Below are 22821 nucleotides of genomic sequence, written 5' to 3'. Positions count from 1 at the left end.
TCATTACTAGACTTTAAAAGCAAATTCAATTTACAAATTAGTTTTGTGCTCCTATTGCTCCCATAAGAAAATGCTTAATATCATACAGGTCTTTTTTATACATTGAAAAACAATTTCACTGTTTGACTTGAAAACAGTTTATTTAATTTATACAAATAACTACTAAATACAAAAAGTAGATTAAAACAAAATAGTTATTTTTTTCTGGCAGAGTTTAAATGCACATAATGGATAATTCTGAAGAAAATGCATTTTCCCCACAGCGTTCAGGACTAAAATTCTACTGAAATCTTTGCTTCTAAATCAGTAATATATTCGGTGGTGTCACATGGGTAATGGCTAAATACGTTCTGCATATGAACTGAAAAAAAGTTACAGTCTACACACATACAAATGTGAAGCACTTAAAATGTGAATTTAACTGATAATAAAAGAAAATGTCCATTTCAGAGTATAGTGTTAAAAACATTTCAGTAATAAAATCATAAGACCACATAAAAATAAGCTTTAACATATGCACGAAGCGGTTTTGTAAAAACTGCTAAGTGCACAAGTAATAAATAATTTGCAAAGTTGTGTATAAACAATTCCTAATGTTCGGCATCATTGTAAACATCAGCACATGTGTAAAATGCAGCAAAGTCTGACATTACATTTTGTTTTGCCAAATTGAATTCCTATTATTCAAAGACAGACCAGTGGAGTACGCAGCCAACATTTTGGCAAGTTGGGTCTTTAAAATTAAGAGTAACAGTGCAAGTAAGGAATGCAAAGAATTCCTAGTGCAATAAAGAAGAGAAGCACAGGCAATATTGCTGATTAAAAATTCGCCACCTCCTTGAGTTTCCCGTGGGGAGTGTCTAGGAGACTTGTGAAAGATATGCAAAGCCACTGTCTTAATGCCCAGATCTCTTTTAGGATTTCTCTGTGTTCCTCCAGTTCCCTACCTTTGCAACAGTGTCTGTCCAACATTAGTCTCTGCAGTGTGAACAGTTCGTGAAATGCCCGGTTCACAGTCATTGAGCGAGGTTAGGGTGGTTTTGGTGTCTCCCCAACACGTGGCTGGGTAAGATGTCTGCCGTAGTGAAGCAGCCACTTGGGGAGGGAGACAGATGGATTCTGTTCTGACAACCAGGCCAGCATTAGGTCCCAGCTGGACAACAACAACATCAAATCTTCCTTCTTGACACCGTGAAAATGTCAACAGTCAGTTTTCAATTTGTCTAGGGAATTATCAATTTTGGTCAAAGTCTTTTTGATACGCAGAGCTGTGAGTCTTGCAGATGGATTCTGATACCAGCATTCTTTCATCAGCTTGGCCAGAGAGGTTAATGTCTGAAGAGAGAAAGAACAAATGACATAAGAACAAACTGGCTTTTTAGTGGCCCTGGCAGCTAGGCTGATGTCATGTGAACTGTTTTGAAGAACTCTGCAGGTCTTTTGTGGTTAAAGTGATGTTACTGTCATCTTCTCTAAATAATCAAAGCCTTAACCACTGATAAAGAAGCCACTGTTAGAGTTTTATGAACTTTGTCCTTTGGACTCCTGATATTACCAACTTACTTTATCACATAAATGACATACGCCAGGTTGAACTCCTTGATGACTTTATGGGTGCTAAAAGCAATAATACTGACCTCAAGATAATACTGAAATTTCCAAACAGGGTCATTTCTCAATGTCTTAGATCTGCTACTACTTACGAGTAGCATTCCAGGATCTTCAGCATTGAGGAGCTTGTGTTTGGGATTTCAGATACACAGAGGTGGAAAGGAGATTAAAAGGATCATTCAGTCTCCTGGTTTAAACATGACACTGCAGTTCTAGGGCTAGTAGCAGTAGTAGTGAGTCTCTGGATTCCTGGAGCTGGTCGATAATAGAAATTCTTGTGAATGTTATCATTCGTTAGCAAGATCTACCAGATATGGCTTCTGCAAGAATTTTTCTGAAACTTCTCAACTAGGTCCAAGACCCTTCTACACAAAATAAGAAGCGAAAACACATACGCAGGGCAGATCACTCAGATACTATACCAGGTCAAACTCAAGGGCAAGCAAGTAGCAAACAACTGGGGATTGCTCTAAAACTAAGAAACCAGCGCTCTTACCGGGTCTGAGAACCATCTGTTGGGGATGTTTGGCCTCTGTTGATCCACACAGACTACTTTCCTCATATCTTCAAAACTTGGGTCATTGGGAACCACATCGTAGAATGGTGGCTTGTAATCCTCTACTATACCTGTACATAAATTGTGTTGGGTTAGCAAGAGAGTGGAGGTTCCCCCAAGGTTTTATTGATGAGTGTCACAGATTATAATGTGACAGAAAAAAGTACTAATCACCTTCCTCACACAGCATGGCACTTCTGTAAGCTACAGGTGGGTCCTAAAATAAGTGGAGAACAAGGCAATAGAAATATACCCTGCTGGGAGTTGGAGGAAGAATAACTGTTAGAAGAAAAAATGTGAAAACTTCTCAGGTAATCACAATTATTAACAAAATACTCCAATGGTATATATTGATAGCTCTATAATGCCCAACAGGGGCATTGGAGACCTAGGATAAAAATTCCGTTAGTGATTAAAAAAGATACAAGACATCTAAAGAAAGTACATGAATTAGTGGTTTCAAATTATAAATAGGAATAAAAAGTCATCCATAAACTAGAGATAGAGGCAAATAAATGAATCAAGACTATCACCAAAATACCCCATTTTGCTAAGAAAATATTTTGTAAAAAAATCACTGTTATAAAAATAATCCCTTCTATAGGGATGCAAATAATGTAAAATGATTTCCTCATCATTCATTCTATGTGTACTGGGTACCCTCTGTCAGACACAGCTGTCTGTTTGACGGCTCCATTATTTACTCTCAGATTGTCGGCACAAAATAAAATGTAGAGGGGACAGCCACTTGGGAAGGCACAGGAGACTAAAGATGGAGACACTCTTCCCTTACCTCAAAGCAAATATGAAAGTGGCTAATTTCAGCTTCTATCCCTGCATAATTTCCAATGGCTTGGAAGCCTTTTTTGTTTTTTCTGCAAAATTACATCAATTCCTTATTTTAAATAAAAAAAATTTAAAACATCATCATTTGGAATTAGAAAACTGATTCTTCCTCTTGCAGAGATAAAACCAAAATATTGATGATTTCCTTTCCCTCTTCAAAGTCTTTACCAGTGTGGTCAGTAGATAGATAACTTGGTTTATTGCCCTCTTTCCTTCCTCCATGTAACTTTCTTCTATTCCTAAATACCCAAGAGGTTGGTAGAGGAGACAGAGGATGTGAGAAAAATTATCATTTAAGTTTTTCTAGTTCCTACAAACCACCTGAAAAGCTTCAATCCCCTTTTCATTTGTCATAGAAATTACTTAACAGTGGAAATCCATTCTCCCAAATCCCATATAAATACAAACCATTTCTGCAAAGATTAAATATGATAAGGTGCATCTGTTCAAGAAATACTACAGATTTTTTTTAAAACTTCACAAATTAAACTAAATAAGAGTTTATTTTAAAAATGGAAAGTGGTCTATATTTTTGAAAACTCTAGTTAACATTCTTTCTTAATTCTAAATAACTTATCTACATTGCCTAACTGCATTTGTAATGTGTATCAGTCAATGGATTAAAACCTTTCCTAGCAAATCATAAACAGCTCATATTGGGCATAAATGGCTGCTTTCAGAAGACTTGGAACCCCTCATCACAGAGGCCCTACCTACTTCTCTTGTAAGGACCCCAGAAAGCATTCAAACAAAAATACTTTAGTTCTTCTCAGTACTAACAGACAACACCTAAAACACAACTGAACATGGATGTAGAGAGGGTGACTTACACCTTTTTCAGGGCCAAACGAATTTATAGAAAACAGTAAGAAATGTGCCCTTTGCTCTCTCTTAATTTTTCTGAGAGAGAACACATTTAATAACATGGCTTAATTGTTTAAAAAAATCTAATCTAGCCTAACAGCCAGCTGTTTGGGGTAATTTGCCTGTTTCAGCTTGAGAAGGGTTATGTGAATTTGAACAGTAATACAAAGTTGGATTTTTCTATGCATGCAAAAGAAAATAAAGCATTGCTGGATTTTTAAAACATGGGTCTGGGAACACCCAACAATGAATTGCACTACATGAGCTGAAGTTTTTGCTTGTTTCTATTTCCTGTATTTTAATCTTATTAAATGCCCCCATGTTTGAACAGAAGGAGTCAAGTATCTTTTTTTTTTTTTTAAAAAGACCATTTAACTGATTATGCCTGGGACTTAGTCAAGCCTTTTTTTCTTCAACTATTGGCCAAGTATTGATTGTTTCCATCTGATACTGGCCATGCTTTTCCAAACTAAAATAAAGTTGGGACTAAACTCTAGCAATCACTTGGATCACCTTTGATCCTCTGAACAAGGAAAACATTATTTCAATCAGTCGAATGTACATTATGCACCTACTATGTATAAAGTGCGTATTAAATGTCAGGGGTGATAAAAGTATAAGACATGCTCTTGTTTTTCAAGGAAATCAAAATCTAGTGGAAGATTAGAACAAGTCCCTCTCTTTTTCCCTTAGATAATAGAAATCTTGTCAACAAGAACCTCAAAATTTTTTCACCCCACCATGTATATTTTGAAAGGCAAAAGTAGATTAGAAATTCCCATTCTGTTTTCACTTGTTAGCTCCTAAGTTGACTCCATAACCACTTTGATTCCTTCAATTGTGTGTGCCTGAGATCGTGCTTGGCGGAAGGCATACAAAAATGAAAAAGGTGCGGTGCCGGTGACAAGGAGAGGAATAACGGAAAAAAATGTTACAGACTAGCATTAGAGGTAGGAGCCAGGAGAGGATGGACGGGACAGTGGTACTTAGCAGGGCTCGAGGAGGATCACCTGTGTGGCTTACTGAGCACCACGGATAAATGGTGCCATGGAAACACAAAGCAGCTTTCCAGGAAGGAACTGGGGCCTGGGCAGACACAGAAAGACAAGGAGTTTACAAGGCAGAAAAGAGGACAAGAAAGAGAAAATACCAAGGAGACAATGCAGTCCAGGCAGAGGGAGGGTATGAAACAAAGACAAGAACTTACAAACAATCAGCCGGTGGGGAGATGGAGGGAAGCTCCCTGTGGCTGACACAGGGTACACGCGGTAGCAGGAGAGTGGGAGGAGAAGCAGGGCCTGGTGGGAGGGGAGGGTGGCCCGTCAAATGACATGTGCTGTCAAGGTGGGAAGTGACAGACTTACAACTGCGCCTCATTTCTGCCAGAAAGTGACAAACAATCAGGGTAGCCAGGCAAAAAAAGTGAACTCTGAGTCCTTTAAAGGCGGCACCCAATGAGCAGCTAGCTGCCAAATCGTGAGCCTGCACAGAGGACAGCGTGAATTCAGGAAAGCAACTAAAAATACAAAGTACTGCAAGTGCCAAACGAGTGGTACAAACAACAAATGATACAGGAATGCAGGGGAAGAGGAGCTCTTAAATAGTGGTCAAGGAACAGACCGAGCCAGGCCTTGCCTTCCTATATAAGGCGGCTGGTGTGACTCAAAGCGACCACAGGAAGGAATCAGAAACATTATTCATAATCTACTCCCCCGCAACCTTTTGGCATGTGTATCTGATTTGTACAATTGTTTTTTTCTGGGCATATGTCTAATTGAAAGTTTTCTCTTCTTTGGGGCAAGCCTATCTTTACCAACCAATATCTGCTATTAATTTGTTATCTGGCTCTGAGTGAACCCCTCAGCTGCCAGACCTTGGTTTTCCACTACCTTTAAAGCACACATCACAAAGCTAACATGCAGATAAACAAGAACACCCTGGAGAGTGCTTCGAAAAGCATGTCTCTATAAAATGCAAACGTCCACAAATAGGTCCTTCCTGCAGGGCTTGCCCACAGAGGCCTTGGACTAGACCCTCACCTTTTCCCCCCTTGACAGCTACATGTGGGACCTACAGGTCCGTCTGCTTCAGTCCTCCCCTGCCAACCCTCCACCACATCCCACTGCTTCCAGCAAGATCTTTAGGAGAAAACTGAGGGCACAGCTCATGTGCCCCTCCTCTGCGTGCGTTCCACCAGGGCTGTCCACGGAGCTCCCTCCCTCCCCACCACTGTCCTCACATACCTGGGCATCGCCCGTACCTCAATTACTTGCAGTTCTGTTCACAGGGTATCTTTGTGACCTCCCCCAGCTCTTCCTTCTGCCTCGCAGAGCAACCGTCATCACGGTCTGGTTTTACCTCACATCCCCCCAACCTCGTCCAACTGAGCTCTTATTCAACTTGCCTATGATTCAGTTCATGCTTCCTGGCCACTGAGAACACCCCCTACCACGCTACCACAGCACCAGGGCCCACACAAAGCTCAGTGCCCACCCTACACTCAGTTACCTCCCTGTGTACCTCAGCCACAGTAGCTTGATCTATTGATTTACAATAACTTGACCCTTCGGTGAAAATGTGAACACCTTTAAATTGGATTTTTAGGATGTTTTTTTCTCAACTTCTTCCCCAGCCATACACAATACCTAGAATATTACAGACACAAAATACATATTAGTCAAGTGAGTATTGATTTTATACACACACACACACACACAAATATATATACTCACACATACATATACACACATATATATATTCATAATCCTCTATCCAAAATTGTTGAAGCTAGATGTGTTTGCAGAATTTGGAATTTTTACATTTTATAAGAGTAATAGGAGGCATACCGTGTATTTTACATGACATCCCCAGCAGAGTTTGAGGAGCACCCCATGACCAAACACATTTCTTCAGCAAAGTGCATGAATAGTCATACTAAATGAAATGAATATGGCCTATAAACAGATTCGCGTTCATTCAGATCAGATTTGACTATCACATGAGATCAGGTCAGGAGTTCTGCCAAATAAGTTATGAAAAAGCTTTTGTGTTTCAAAGCTTTAGGGACTTCTCAGCTGCAGATGAGGAATTGTGGGCCCAGCTATACTTTGGAATAATCTAAAGGTGAGGTGAGGGGGCACTGATGGGATGTGAGAGCCATGTGGATCACAACTCTCTTTTCCTTCAGAAGAAAGTGAGGACCACAATGGAAAAAGTACCTGTTCAAGTTTACCGCTAATTAATGACAAAGTTAAACTAGAATCCAATTTCCTGTTTACAGTCTAGCATTCTCCCCAACAAGCCAACCATGGGATAATGAAATGTGCCCTCTCCACATGAATCTCGTGCCACAGCAAGCTCACTTCTTGTCACACTATCTCTCTTCACTATCCTCCAACTTCCATAGTTACATCTGATATCCAGGGTAAGGACAGAGACCCCGGCATCTATATGCATACAGAGAGCTACTGCTAACAGTTAACTCCTACAGCAACACTGAAATCCTTCGGAGACTAGAACATTAGAAGTAAAGTCACTTTAGAGAGGAAAAAAATAGAATGGTTCATATTTGGCTTCCGAGAGGACTATAAGTTAATACAGTGTTTCCTTCAGGGGCGGCATGTGAGAAAATGTGATGTGGTTCATGGACAAAATTTTTTCATCTTAATTGCACATTTATTTTCATGGTTACCTTCCATTTCATGCCATGTGATACTGGTTTTCCATTTCCAGCAGTGATATTAATTCCCTTTCAAAACAAAATTAGGTTTGAAAAGAATCAGCCAGTTTGAAGGAAAAGAGTATATGAATAATGGTATGGGTAGCATTTGGCTATGGAAAAAATCATGAAGGTATCACGCCCTTGAATAAATCTTGAGAAACACTGAGTTTACAGCAAGGCATTCTCCCTGGTAAGACAGGATTCAAAAAGATATATCTAATATTTGTGTTAATTCACCTAACGTACCTCACAAGAAGACTTCAGAGTATTTTTCATGCCATGGCACACATAAAAAATGACTTACAGATAAATGAGGCTGCTCATGGCAGAGAGGATGACAGCCCAGAGAGTTCTGGCTCCCTGGCCCTGCCTCCCTGCCAGAGGGTTAAGAGAGTCAGTACCTCAGGCATTCCCATCACCCACCGCAGGTACTCCTTTCTGAAAGCAGGAGTTGGAAGGACAGCCCTGTCTCCTACTAGGTAAAGAACATGCTGTGACAGCTGTGTCCTCACCCCTCCCCCTCTGCTGCCATGCATGGGCATATGGAACCATGCACATTACTCAAAGTCAAAACTAAGTATATTCTCGGAAATCTATGCTAAAATTATAAAATTATGTTCTATCACTGGGATTCTCATCGATGTAACATAGCAAAAGTAAATGGTTTATAGATTCCTGTGTAGTTGGGTCCTACTAAAAATATTTGTCGATATCACTGTAAGTTTTCAGAGGAGAGGGCAAGAAGCCTAGGAGAGATGCATGGCCATTCTCTGAGTTAAACTATAACATGCCTTAGAGCTTGCATTCCACCAAATCCTAGAAAGGGAGAAGCACAAGAGTCCCAAACATGGTAGCTATGAAAGAAGCCTCTTGAGAAGGTGGTTCCATTCACTGATTGCTGGGTCATTATAAGGTTTAAGACACTGATCCTTGTCTTGGTGGAGGACTGTGTCAAGGAAAAGAGACTACTCGTCAGTAAACAGCAGCTAACAAAGTTCTGTGGGCTTCAGGTTATTTTGTCATGAGGTCAGCTGACTACCCTCCTCTGTTCTGGATCTCTAAACCAGGGACATGAAATTCCAGGAAATCAGGGTGGAAAAATTCTTCCCTCCTACCCCACCTCCATATTCCTACCCCCCAGTCACTTATCTAAAGGCTAAAACAAACAAACTAATTAAAATTACTTTAATGAATATGAAAAATTTTCCCTAATATGATTCATCCTTTTCTTCAAACCTTAACATACACTAAAGCAGTGAATTAAAATCATGAGACATGTTGGATATTAAGTTGCTGAAGAAAATAAGAGTTGTCATGGTTTCCATACACAAGCCCATTGTGCTTAGGAACAGGAGCACACGCAGTTCCCTGGCTAGTTCAAGGATTAATTACAAGAAGTTTTTCCAAAGTACATGGGCCAAACATAAGCTTCTTCTAACAAGTATTTCCTAGTCCTTACCCCATAAGAGGTGCATGCTGGCCAGCAAGGATTTTTCTATGAGATGGCTTTTAACACATTTTCACACTAGATGCCATCACAAAATATTCAGAGCCAGTAACAATGAAATAAGAGTGTGTCCACGGAGGCTTTCTGTGGTCAGTGAAAAGGGGAAACAAATGTGGTTTAAGGACCAAGTGGTAGCACAACAAAAGGCAGGACATGGCAACCGAGATCTGCCAGCGCCTGGGTGGCCTTCCCCACCCATTCCCAGTGGAAGGCGATAATACCAAAGCACTTACTATATGCCAGATGCACACTAGATGCTCTACATACACGATCTCATTTAATTACCATAACCCTTTAAAATGGATACTATTATCATCAATATTTTTTTCAATGATGACACTGATGTAAGTGAGCGAGTCAGAGTATGACATCAGAGCCTGGAATGTTCTCACTGCCTCCATGGCCCCAGAAGCACCACACATCTCTGGAGGGCACTATTCACACAGGCTGCTTCTGCATGCAGTGCAATGGCCCTGGGAGAACCACGGCAAGGGAAGACAGAAGCACATCACAGTAAGGTGTCTTCTACAGGTGTTTGCCCATGGAATCTGGGTACACTGCCTTTTCCAAAACCCTAGTGTGTGTTTGAATGGGAACCCTAGCATCACATGTTCTAACCACAGAACTACTAAGTCAGAAATTCAGGAGCTGAGCTCCAGCACACAATGTCTCAACAAGCACCCTAGGTGATTCTGGTGCGTGTTCTGGTTTAGGAACTATTGATCCACACAAACCCCTGCCTTAAGTTCATACAGAAAATTCACACAAGAGACGTGAGAAAACCATTTTCCTTCCTACTAATTCCAAATTCAGTGTCAAATTAAACGCCAAAAGTAAATTCCAAAAGATACTACTGAGAAATTTTCAGATATGAAAATGGACTTAACTCTCATTTCCTGTACAGAAACAGCATGAGGTTTATTATTGGTGGCAAATAAATGTAAAATTCCAATGAAAATATAAAATGTAACATATTTTTATGCTTATGGTTCACTTGAGAATCATATTGCTCCAAGAGAACTATGTGGTCATCAATTTTTATAATGGACTCAGAAACTCAAAGGATACATAATTATAATGACCTTCTTAATATAAGATATTCATATATTTAAATGAGGTACATTTTATATGTGATAATTTCAAAAATATGTATTCTTTTAATGACAGTTCCTAAAGCTGGTAAGAAAGTGAAATAGGTACATCACACCCTGGGGTGAAGGAGATGCTGTAAATTAGTACAACTCTTATGGAAAGCAACTTGGCAATATGTGTCAAGCCATAAAAACGCCCATACTCTTTGACCTATTAAATCTACTTCTTTTCAGATTAAAAATCAATTCCCCAAATGAAATTGTTATGTGCACAAAAATCTTACTATAGGCCACAAATGGAGAATACAGGATGTCTAAAAATATGGAAATGGTTGAGTTACTAACATATCGTGTGACCATTTAAAATAAAAAGACAGACAATTAAACAACATTAAAAAACACATATAAAAGTGAAAAAGATACAGAATTATATTTATATTATGAATACAACAAAATTTTAAAAATGGATGCATAGAGGAGGAAAAAGAAAAATGAATGTGGGAATTTGAGGACAAAATTTCTCATATTTTTCTTTCTACTAATTTTTTTTTCTGTTTTGGAAGACTAATGATTAAATATTAATATTAGTGAAATAAGTTTGCAACCAGCACTGAACACTTTCAAGTTTAGATAAACTGATTTGTGGGTGGGTGTGTATGTGAGTGTTCATAGGAGAAGAAGGACTAGAGAAAGAGAAGGGGGAAATATCAAATTAGTCACTGCCAAAGGACAGTAGCGGATTTAAAATGAGACATGAGGTACCTTTATCTCCCTGCTAAAAAATCAAACCACACCACAGAACAGAAGCTCGACCCACAAAATTTTAGGAACTAGCTAACACTCTGAATGATGATGTAAGGGAGAGATCAATAAATCAAAAAAACAATCAAAACATTCTCCCTTCCTCTGCCCTCCGTGATTTCTTGTTTTCAAAAATAATGTTAAATACAGGAACTAGCAAGCAAGCTACGATTTGTTAAGCTAAATTTTAAATTGATGACTCTAACTTCAAACTGACTACTATTAATCACAGTTGATCTTTAAAAGCCATTTGGGTATACGCCTGCAACACAGGGAGCGGGTTTGCAACATGAGCTCTTACAAAGCCCAAATCCCAAGTTTCTGCTCCACAGGCCTGCTTGGCTCTGCTCCGGCCCACCCACAGCTGGAAATGCTACCGTCCTGGCTGTGGAATGCCAACTTCCTCTTCATCTGGGGCAGGTCCCCCATCACAGTTTATTCAGACACCAATCCTTCTCTACCTTGTCTGTTAAGATAAACTAATCAGAATTAGATTTTTTTTTTTTTCCCCAGTTTGAAGGTACTCAAGAATGATTGGGGAGGGGATGAGGAAATGAAGTCACTGTGTAATTTCAGGCAAAGTTCAGAACTTTATAAATCAGCAAAACAATCTCTCTGTTGCAAACAATTCTCAAGGGGCTTCAAGGGCACAAACTGTAAGGCAGTAGCTCCCAACAATTGAGAAACAATTACCAAGAAAATCTTCACGATTCCATTTAAAAAAAAAACAAGAAACCTTTAAAAGAACTGTCAAGTTACAATCCATGCATGTTCAATCTGAAATGCTTGCTTTGATGCCCTCGAAGGATTTATTCATGGCAGACATGCTCTGGAGTTAGGGAAAAAGCTACCATAAAAGCACAGCAATTTTAATTATTGTCCACTAAAACTATATTAAATTACCCCAATTCTACCTCCCTCACAAAACCTCCTAATCTCTGGCTGTGTTATTCACGAAAATTATAATTGCCCCACAAATCCTTTGGATTTGGAAGGTGGCATAGAGCACAGATGTTAGAAATTTCATGCGTTATATCTCTTTAATACTTCAAATCCAGGATTCCAAAGGGTCACAGGAGGGTAAAATGAAAAGCATCTTTTAGAAATGAACAATAATCTAAATATATGGCACTTTCTTCTGTTTTCCTGGAACAATTTCAGACACATGCTCTGTGAAATAAAATTTTCAGTTGTGAAGATATGAAGAGGTTCATCTAGTTGAGTCAAAGGATTCTGCTAAAAAAACCACTTTGTGGGTAGTTGGGGCATACCCAATTTGAAAGAGTATACTTAGTGCTTTCAGAATATAATGTACTTAAAGTAAAGTTCAACATTGTATTTGTGGCTGATTTGGGTACAGCAAAGACAAGAGTGAGAGTGCATTTTAGAGGGCATAGGTTAAAAGTGATTGACAAATGCTGCCTTAACTGCTAAGGCATCACCATTTCATAAAACTACTTATCAAAAGATCAACACAAGCCACCTCTTCAGGGCTTCCTGAATTTAAATTTGCCTTGTTCAAAAGGTACAGCCTGCTTATTACAAAGAAGTGACTTCTGAGTGTAAAAACTGAGCCTTTTCTCAATAATCCAAATTTAAGAAATAAAAATAACCTGAAATACTAGAAATCACGCTTAAATTTATGTGAGCCTTCTCCTCAAGTTAAACCTACCTTGTGAGAAGAGCAAAGAAGGAAGGAGGGTGGGAAGAAAGGCAAAATAGGAAGACGGAGGAAGAATGGAAAGATATGGACCAGCCCGCCTGCCACTGCTGGCGCCTGCAGGCATCAAGGGAGAGCCTGTCAACAGGCCTGCCCCACCGTGTGTGCCATCGGGAGCCTGAAGACAAGGTCTGACCTGCTCCGCCCAGTACCACCCCTGTCAGTGCCAATGTGCATCATACGGGGGCCTGAGGATCGACCTCCCCAGCCTGCTATAACTGCTACCTATCAACAGCTTGTTGGCACCCACACACATCATCCAGCACCCTAGGGATTGACCTACCCCATGCGCCAGTGCCAGAGCCTGTGCATGCCTCCCAGAAATCTGAGGATGGTCCTGTCCAGCCTGATGCCACAACCATTGCCGGTACCCATCAGCACATGCCACCTGGGAGCCTAGGGGCCGGCCCACTCAATGCATGCCACCTGGGAGCCCATGGGTTGGCCTGCCAACACCACTGCCATGCCTGCCACCCAAGGGCCTAAGGATCCGCTTGCCCAGACCCATAAGCACCAGTGCCTGTGTATGCCACCTGGAGGGCCAAGGATTGGCGGGACTACCTGCTGCTACCACCACTGGTGTCCAAGGACAAGCATACCTGGCATTCTTCTCCCCAGCAAAACCTCACCACAGCCTAAACTAACAACTGCAGCCTAAGCCACACAATACCTCATAGACACCACTGACGCTGATTATATACATGGACTACACTACTGAGCCCACCCAGAATCAAGGCCAAAGCACTATACCCACCCAACACTATAGATACACCTATAGGAAAAAGTCTTTCCCTACAAAAGCCAACCCATAAACTTGGAAGAAGTGATTATTACATCAGATATGTAGATATTAATGGAGAGGCAGAAGAAACATGAAAAAAAAAAGGAAACATGACACCTCCAAAGAAACACAGTAATTCTCCAGCAACAGATTCCAACAAAAAAGAAATCTATGAAATGCCTGAAGAAGAATTCAGAATAATGATATTAAAGAAGCTGCATGAGATATACCAGAACACAGATTAAAAAATACAAAGAAATCAGAAAAAGAACTCAAGACTTAAATGAGAAAGTCAACAAAGAGACATATCACAATAAAGAACCAAACAGAAATTCTGCAATGGAAGAATTCAATTAATGAAATAAAAAATACAATTGAGAGCTTCATCTAACAATAGAATAGATAAGCAGAAGAAAGAATTTCTGAATTTGAAAACAGGTCTTTTGAAATAACCCAGACAGATAAAAAAAGAAAAAAGAATAAAAACGAAGGAAGAAAGCCTGTGTGACATATGGGACACCATAAAGCAACCAAATATTCGAATTTTGGGTTTTCCAGAAGGAGAAGAGATGGGCAAAGGCATAGAAAAGTTATTTAACAAAATAAAAGCTGAAAACTTCCCAAGTCTTGCAAGAGATATAGAAATCCAAATACAGGAAGCTTAAAGATCCCCAAATAGATTCAACCCAAACTTGTCTTCTCTAAGGCACATTATAGTCAAACTGTTAAAAGTCAAAGACAAAGAGAGAATTCTAAAAACAGCAAGAGAAAAATCATCAAGTCACATATAAGGTAATCTTCATTAGACTAACAGTGAATTTCTCAGAGGAAATCTTATAGGCCAAGAGAGAATGGGAGAATATATTCAAAGTGCTGAAAGGGGAAAAAAAAAACCTGCCAGCCAAAAATATTATACCCAGGAAAGCTATTCTTCATGACTGAAGGAGAAATAAAATCTTTTCCCAACAAGCAAAAGCTGAGGGATTCATCACTAGATTGGCCCTACAAAAAATGTTTAAGGGAGTCCTATATCTGGAAGCAAAATGATAATATCTACCATCATGGAAACACATGTCAGTACAAAACTCACTTCTAGAGCAGACACACAAATGAGAAAGAGAAAGGATTCAGATGTTACCACTACAGAAAACTACTATACCACAAATACAAACAATAAGAGAAGACGGAACAAAAGATACACAAAACAACCAGAAAATAATGAACAAAAAGACAGGAATAGGTCCTTACCGATCAATAACAACTTTGAAAGTAAATGGATTACATTCTCACTTAAAAGATATAGACTGGATGAATGGATAATAGAACAAGACCCAACTATATGCTACCTACAAGAAACTGACTTCACCTGTAAAGATGCATATAGACTGAAAGTGAAAGAATGAAAAAAGACATTCCATGCAAATGGAAACCAAAAGGGAGCAGGACTAGCTATACTATTTTCAGATAAAACAGACTTTAAGTAAAAACTGTAAAAAGAGACAAAGAAAATCATTATACAAAGGTTCCTCAGTATGTGTAGGGATTGGTTTCATTACCCACTGTGTATACCAAAATACAAGCATGCTCAAGTCCCTCAGTCATCCCTGTGGAACCCATATATGAACTGACATGTTTCTATGATGGTAGATATACCCATATATGAAAAGTTGGCATTCCATATACATAGGTTTCACATCCCATAAATATTATATTTTCAGTCCATGTTTGGTTGAAAAATATCCATGTATAAATGGACCCACATAGATCAAACCTATGTTGCTCAAGGGTCAACTGTAAAATGATAAAGGTATCAGCTCAGCAAAAGGATATGATGATTCTAAATATATATGCATCCAATACTGGAACACCCAGATATATAAAGCAAATATTATGGATCTGAAGGGAGAGACAGAATCCAATACAATAATTGTTGGGGATTTCAACACCCCATTCTCAGCATTGGACAGATCATCTAGAAAGAAAATCAGTAAACACTGGATTTAAACTGCACTTTAGACCAAATGGACCAAACAAACATTTACAGAACATTTTGTCCAACAGCTTCAGAATACACATTTTTCTCATCAGCACATGGAACATTCTACAGGACAGACCATATGTTTAGGCCACAAAACAAGTCTCAACAAACTGAAAAAAAATTAAAATCTAATCAGGTATCTTCTCAGATCACAATGGAATAAAACTAGAAATCAATGACAAGAAGAACTCTGGAAATTGTGCAAATACATGGAAATTAAATAAGATGTTCCTTAACAACCATTGGGTCAATCAAGAAATTGAGAGGGAAATAAAAAATTTTTGAAACAAATGAAAATGGAAACACAACATACCAAAATCTATGGGATTTGCAAAAGCAATGATAACATGGAAGTTTATAGCAATAAATGCCTATATCAAAAAAGAAGAAAGATTTCAAATACACAATCTAATGATGCACCTCAAGGAACTAGAAAAGCAAGAACAAACCAAACGTAAAATTAGTAGAAGGAAAGAAATAAGAAAGATCAGAGCACAACTAAATGAAATAGAGACCAAAAAAAAAATCAATAACAAAAAGTTGTTTTTTTAAAAAGATAAACAAAAATCAATAAACCACTAGCTACACTAACCAAGACAAAAAGAGAAAGACCCAAGTAAACAAAATCATAAACAGAAAAGAAGATATTACAACTGATACCACAGAAATACAAAGGATTGTCAGAGAGTATTATGAATAATTATCTTCTAACAAATTGAAAAACCTAGAGGAAATAGATGAATTCCTGGCCACACACAAACCTACTACAACTGGACCAGAAAGAAACAAAAAACAGCTTGCAAAGACAAATAATAAGTAATGAGATTGAATCACCAATAAAAAGTCTTCCAACAAAGAAAAGCCCAGGATGGATGGCTTTACTGCTCAACTGTACCTAATAAAGAAGAATTGCAATTCTTCTCAAACTATTACAAAAAATTGAAGAGAAGGGAATTCTTCCTAACTCATTCTACAGCATTACCCTGATACCAAAACCAGCCAAGGATATGACAAAAAAAGAAAACTATAGGCCAATATCCCTGACGAACCTAGATGCCAAAATTCTCAACAAAATACTAGCAAATCAAATCCAACAACACATGAAAAAGATAATACACCATGATCTGGTGAGATTTACCCCAGGGATGCAAAGATGGTTCAACATATGGAAATCAATAAATGTGATATATTCATCAACCGAATGAAAGACAAAAAACATAATCATCTCAATAGATACAGAAAATCATTTGATAAATGATTTTCAAATCCCTTCATGATAAAAACTCTCAACAGATTAGGCATATAAGGAACATACTTCAACATAATGAAAACCATACATGACAAACCCACAGTAAACATTACCCTGAATGGGAAAAAGCTGAAAGCCTTTCTTCTAAGAATTGGGAACAGGACAAGGATTCCCATTTTCATCACTCTTATTCAACATAGTACTACAAGTTCTACCCAGAGCAATCTGGCAAGAGAAAGAAATAAAAGGCATCCAAATTAGGAAACAGGAAGCCAAATTGTCCCTCTTTGCAGATGACATAATCTTGTATCTAGAAAATCCCAAAGACTCCACCAAAAAACTCTTAGAACTGATTTAAAAAAAAATTCAGTAGAGTTGCAGGCTATAAAAAACAACATACAAAAATCTGTAGCGTTTCTATACATCAATAAGAAACTAGCTGAAAAAGAAATCAAGAAAGCAGTCCCATGTACAATAGCCACAAAAATAATAATAATGATATACCTAGGAATAAATTTAACCAAGGAGGTAAAAGACCTCTATAAGTAAAACTACAAAACACTGATGAAAGAAATTGAAGAGAATACAAACAAATGGAAAGACAACTCATGTTCACAGATTGGAAGAATTAATACTTTGTTAAAATGACCACACTACTCAAAGCAATCTACAGATTCAATGCAATCCCTACCAAAATACCAATAACATTCTTCAGAGAAATAGAGAAAACAATCCTAAAATTTGTTTGAAACCATAAAAGACTCCAAATAGTCATAGCAATACTGAACAAAAAGAACAAAGCTAGAGGCACTACACTACCTGACTTCAAAACATATTACAAAGCTATATCAACCAAAGCAGCATGGTATGGGTATAAAAACAGACACATATACGAATGGAACACAACAGAGAACCCAATAAATAAATCCATGTAGTCACAGCCAAGTGATTTTCAATAAAGGCACCAGGAACATAAATCGGGGAAGGGACATCCTCTTCAATTAATGATGCTGGGAAAATCGGATCTCCATATGCAGAAGAATGAAACCAGAATCCTATCTCTTACCACGTATAAATATCAACTCAAAATGTATTACAGACTTAAACATAAAAGCTGAAACTGTATCACTACTAGAAGAAAACAGAGGGTGAATACTCCAGGACATTGATCTAGGCAAAGATTTTATGGCTAAGACCTCTAAAGCACAAACCAAAATAGACAAATGGGACTACATTAAACTAAAAACTTCTAGGGGGAGGAGGAATGGGGTATATTCACACCTAATGGGTGTGGTGCACACTGTCTGGGGGATGGGCACACTTGTAGCTCTGACTCTGGTGGTGCAAAGGCAATATATGTAACCTAAACATTTGTACCCCCATAATATTCTGAAGAAAAAATTCTATATAGCAAAGGAAACAATAAACATTGACGAGATAACCTTTAGAATCAAGAAAATATTTGCAAACTATTCATCTGACAACAGACTAATATCCGGAACATATAAGGAACTCAAACAATTTGACAGCAAAAAACCTCAAATAGTCTAAAAGTGGCCAAAGATCCAAAAAGATGTATAAAGTTTTTTTCCTAAACAAAAGTTTTACTGATATATGAAATTACTCATGCCTCACCCATGCAATGAGTGTTTACATATTTTTTCTGCTATTTATGGTAACAAGCAACTCAGAATCTCAGTGGCTTAAAACAACCACCACTTACTTCCCATTCATGATAGATATTCATGGTTGTGGATAGATGCCAGCATTGCTCAAAGAAATTCTTATTCCAGAATCCAGACTGAGGAGCAATAACTATCTAGGATATGTTGTTCTTATGACAGATGATGGCAGAACCATGCAATAATTCTGAAAGATTTCTTCAGAAAATGCTGTGACACATGTACTCATATTCCATTGGTCAAAACAGAACACATGAACAAGCTCAATGTCAATGGGACAGGGTAATATGCTTCTCCCACGAGAGGCACTGAAAGTCTTATCATTGGGTAGGAATATAAAAATATTTATATTAGAAGGGGAAATGAGCATGTTGGAGCAATAATAGATTTATTAATACCACATTGTAATTTAAAAAAAGTAGGCAAAGGATCTGAATAGATATTTCTCAAAGACATACAAATGGTGAACAGATATATGAAAAAAATTCTCAACATCACTGATCATCAGGGAAATACAAACCAAAACCACAATGAGATATCATCTTATCCCAATTAGAATGACTATTATCAAAAAGACAAAAAATAATAAATGTTGGCAAGGATGTGAAGAAAAGGGAACTCTTATACACTACTGGTGGGAATGTAAATTGGTATAGCCATACTGGAAAACAGCATGGCGGTTTCTCAAAAAACTAAAAACAGAACTACCTTACCATCCAGCAATCCCACTACTGGGTATTTATCCAAAGGAAAGGAAATCCGTTTATCAAAGGGATACCTGCACCCCCGTGGTGTTGTAGCCCTATTCACAGTAACTGAGATACAGAATCAACCTAAGTGACCATCTACGGATGAATGGATAAAGAAAATGTGGTTTATATACACAATGGAATATTATTCAGCTATAAGGAAAAATGAAATCCTATCACGTGTAGCAATGTGGATGGAACTGGAGGTCATTATGTTAAGTGAAATAAGCCAGGCACAGAAAGACAAATATCACCTGTTCTCACTCATATGTGGGAGCTAAAATAGTTGATCTTATGGAGGTAGAGAGCAGAATGATAGGTAACAGAGGCCGGGAAGAGGATGAAGACAGATTGGTTAATTGATACAAACATACAGTTAGATAGAAGGAATAAGCTCTAGTGTTCAACAGCACAGTAGGGTGAATATAGTTAACAATATATTATATAATTCAAAATAGCTAGAAGATTTGGAATGTTCCCAACACAAAGAAATGATAAATGTTTGAGGTGATGGATATCCTAAATGCCCTGAATTGATCACTACACATTGTATACATGTGTCAAAATAACACATGAATCCCACAAATATGTACAATTATTATACATCAATAAAAAAAATATTAAAAAAGAAATATGGACCAATCCTCAAAAAAAACAAGGAATGGCTATTCTCTTCCAGAAATATTATTTTTCAACCATCATTTGCTATTGTGTATTTCAAACATAAAAGCCATTATATTCCACCTACCAGCCGTAAGTCAAATATAAATGTCTATAACTTGACAAGTATGATTCAAGGAACAATGTGGGCTTCAATATTCTCCTTTGCCCTTTTAAAAGTATCAGGATCAAGAGAACGTGGACGAAGACAATATTATATTAGATCAGATACCTACCATTGCTCACCATCCGCCTGGCCACTTCCCACAAAACAAGTCCAAAGGCCCAAATATCGACCCTCTTGTAAGAATCAAAACAATCCACCTGGATAGTTTCATCTAGAACTTCAGGGGCCATGTAGCGCTTGGTGCCCACACGGGGGTTGTTCCCCACGTCAAGTTGATTGGTGCTCTGGGAATGCATGACTGCCAGGCCTAAAAGGAAGAAGATAACAGTGTGATCAGCTCACTTCCTTTCTCATAATGGGCTGCTGAAGGCTTTTAAACCAACTCCAATCGAAAGCACCCTCTTGTGGTACCCATGGTCACTGTTGCATAATAACCCATGGAACAGGAAAAAGGACCAATGCCAGAAGCATTCTGAGGCTATTAGGTTAATATACGAATCTCTAAGAGAAAAAGTTTGGGGTAGATGGCAGACCAATGTACTAAACCAATATGAGGCCAGTGTTTGAAGTCCACAGGAAAACAGGCTCACATGTTAACTGTGAGCCTCAAAGTGGCTTAACAAGAAGCAAATTAATCCCTCAAGCTCCACCACTGTTCCCACTAGTCTCCAAACACAAATTCTGAACAGTGTGAGACAAAGCATTTGAAGTAATTTACCACTACATAAAGGGCAGACTGCTATAAGCACTGATTTATCCCTAAAGGAAGAGCTGCTTATCTGAGCAATAACACTGACCAAACTCACAGGCCTTTCTCTAGGATCATGAGAACAGAGCATTAAACTGGACCTCAACTGAAAGCACAACTCTCAGGTTAAATGGCTTTGAAACAGTTTCTTAAACTGTGCCTCATTTTAGAATCCCTTAGCCCATTAGGGAGACCTGGCCTTCCGCACTGGCCAGTGGGAATAGACAAATACATGCATGCTTTATCTGGGGATGAAATTATTTATTGATGCATATGCAGACCAACTGAAAATGACTACTGTAACACTCAATATAATGAAAAGTGCCAAACTGGAGCAAGCAGGTCCTGTAAACCTTCGCAATCCTAAGATCCCTTGGGGATCTCTCAAGCCATCTACAGAGAATGCTTCTCCCACTCCATGGCTTTGACTATGTGGGGTGACGATTCCCTATGATGTCAGGGACCTAGCACACATCATCCCATCTTTAACAATCAGCACAATACTGCCAACTGCATTCGGCTAAGGCAGCCAGGTTCTTCCTCCCCCTATTTTTATCATCAACCCCAAGATTCAATTTTATAGACACTGCGAATGTTTCCCAAATCATACACAGTAGTCCCCCATTATCCATGGCTTCAGTTACCTATGTCAATTGCAGTCTGAAAATAGGTAAGTACAGTACAATGAGATATTTTGAGGGAGGCAGAGAGAAAAAGAAAGAGAGGAAAGCATGCATGCAAGCACGTTCACATAACTTTTATTACAGCATATTATTGTTATAAGGGTTCTGTTTTATTATTTGTTATTGTTGTTAATCTCTTACGGTGCCTACTTTATAAATTAAACTTTATCATAGGTATGTATGTACAGGAAAAAATATAGTGTGAGTTTCAACCCCTTGGTCAATTTGTAGAGGAAAAAATATAGTATTAATATATGTAGAATCTAGTATTATCTGTGGTTTCAAGCATCTGCTGGGAGTATTGGACCACATCCCCTGTGAATAAAGGGGGACTACTGTGTGCCCCTCCACCATTTCCAGAACCAAGAAGTCAAAATATCAGAATATCAAAAAGGTACAATTTAAACAGAACATGGAGATACTTCTCTGGTAGCTTTAAAATACGTCCAAAGTTCTTTGATGTTTCTCCCTTCAAGAGGTGAATGAAGCATAATTCCTTATCCTTTCAGTGTATGCTGGACTATCGAATAGAATATGGCAGAAGTGGCAGTGTGTGTCTTCACAATCAGGACATAAAAGGCATTATAAAATTATGAAACGCTTCCTGTTTGTTCTCCCTCGGCTCACTTGCCATGTTATGAAGACACTCAAGTGGCCCTGTGCAGAGGTCCACATGGCAAGGAACTGAGGCCTGTTGCCAACAGCCATGTGACTGTGCCTTCGTGGCACTGTATTCTCTGGCCCCAGTCAAGCCTTCAGAAAACTGCAGCCCTGACCAGCAGCTTGACTGCACCTTCCCTGAGACCCTGAACCAGAAACACACTGCTAAGTCATTCCAAGGTTCCTGACTCTCAGGGGACTATATGAGATAATATATGTGCATTGTTTTAAGGTGCTAAATTTGACAAGTAATTTGTTTCCTAGTAATAGATAATTATGATACTAAAGAGACAAAACAACCAAATGTAGTATGTGAGCCTTGACTGAATTCTTGTTTGAAAAAACTGGAAACATCTGAAACTGAATATTAAATGATACTAGAGAATTATCAATAATCTTTAGGTGTGATAAACTGAAATTATGCAGGAGATGCATTTTGAAGTATTTTTAGGGCATAAATTTTTAAGTACTGAGGAATAAAATGTGATGTCTGTAACACTGTATCTTCAAATGTGCTAGTAAAAATATACACACAACAACATATAGATGAAGCAAATATGGCAAAGTTTCAATTGTTTTTGAATCTAGGTGTTGAGGATTTAAGTGATCATTATAATGGTCTTTCAACTCTCTGTATGTTTGAATTGTTAATAAAAAGTAGAAAAATAAATAGTATAGTGGTCTTTTGGCAGTATTAATAATAGAACACTATTTCTAATGACAGATG

The 22821-nt window shown here is 38.3% G+C and overlaps 1 protein-coding gene across 4 annotated transcripts in view; it reads right to left on the bottom strand.

The window, feature by feature from the left end:
- Positions 1-121: 121 nt before the first annotated feature.
- The window catches only part of ACVR1 (activin A receptor type 1), a 125122-nt gene continuing 102422 nt past the window's right edge, over positions 122-22821 (bottom strand). For all 4 annotated transcript variants that reach the window (XM_045558946.1, XM_045558947.1, XM_045558948.1 and 1 more), the window contains 3 exons: positions 20113-20310; positions 2108-2238; positions 122-1335 (listed from right to left, as the gene is read on the bottom strand). In XM_045558946.1, coding sequence (XP_045414902.1) covers positions 1201-1335; positions 2108-2238; positions 20113-20310 — 464 coding nt within the window. In that variant the 3' untranslated portion in view covers positions 122-1200. The remainder of the gene's footprint in view (positions 1336-2107; positions 2239-20112; positions 20311-22821) is intronic.

Source organism: Lemur catta, chromosome 8, assembly GCF_020740605.2.
Source record: "Lemur catta isolate mLemCat1 chromosome 8, mLemCat1.pri, whole genome shotgun sequence".
In the NCBI taxonomy this organism is placed as follows: Eukaryota; Metazoa; Chordata; class Mammalia; order Primates; family Lemuridae; genus Lemur; species Lemur catta.
Note: the sequence above shows the minus strand (reverse complement) of the source record. Positions and strands in the feature narration are given on the sequence as shown.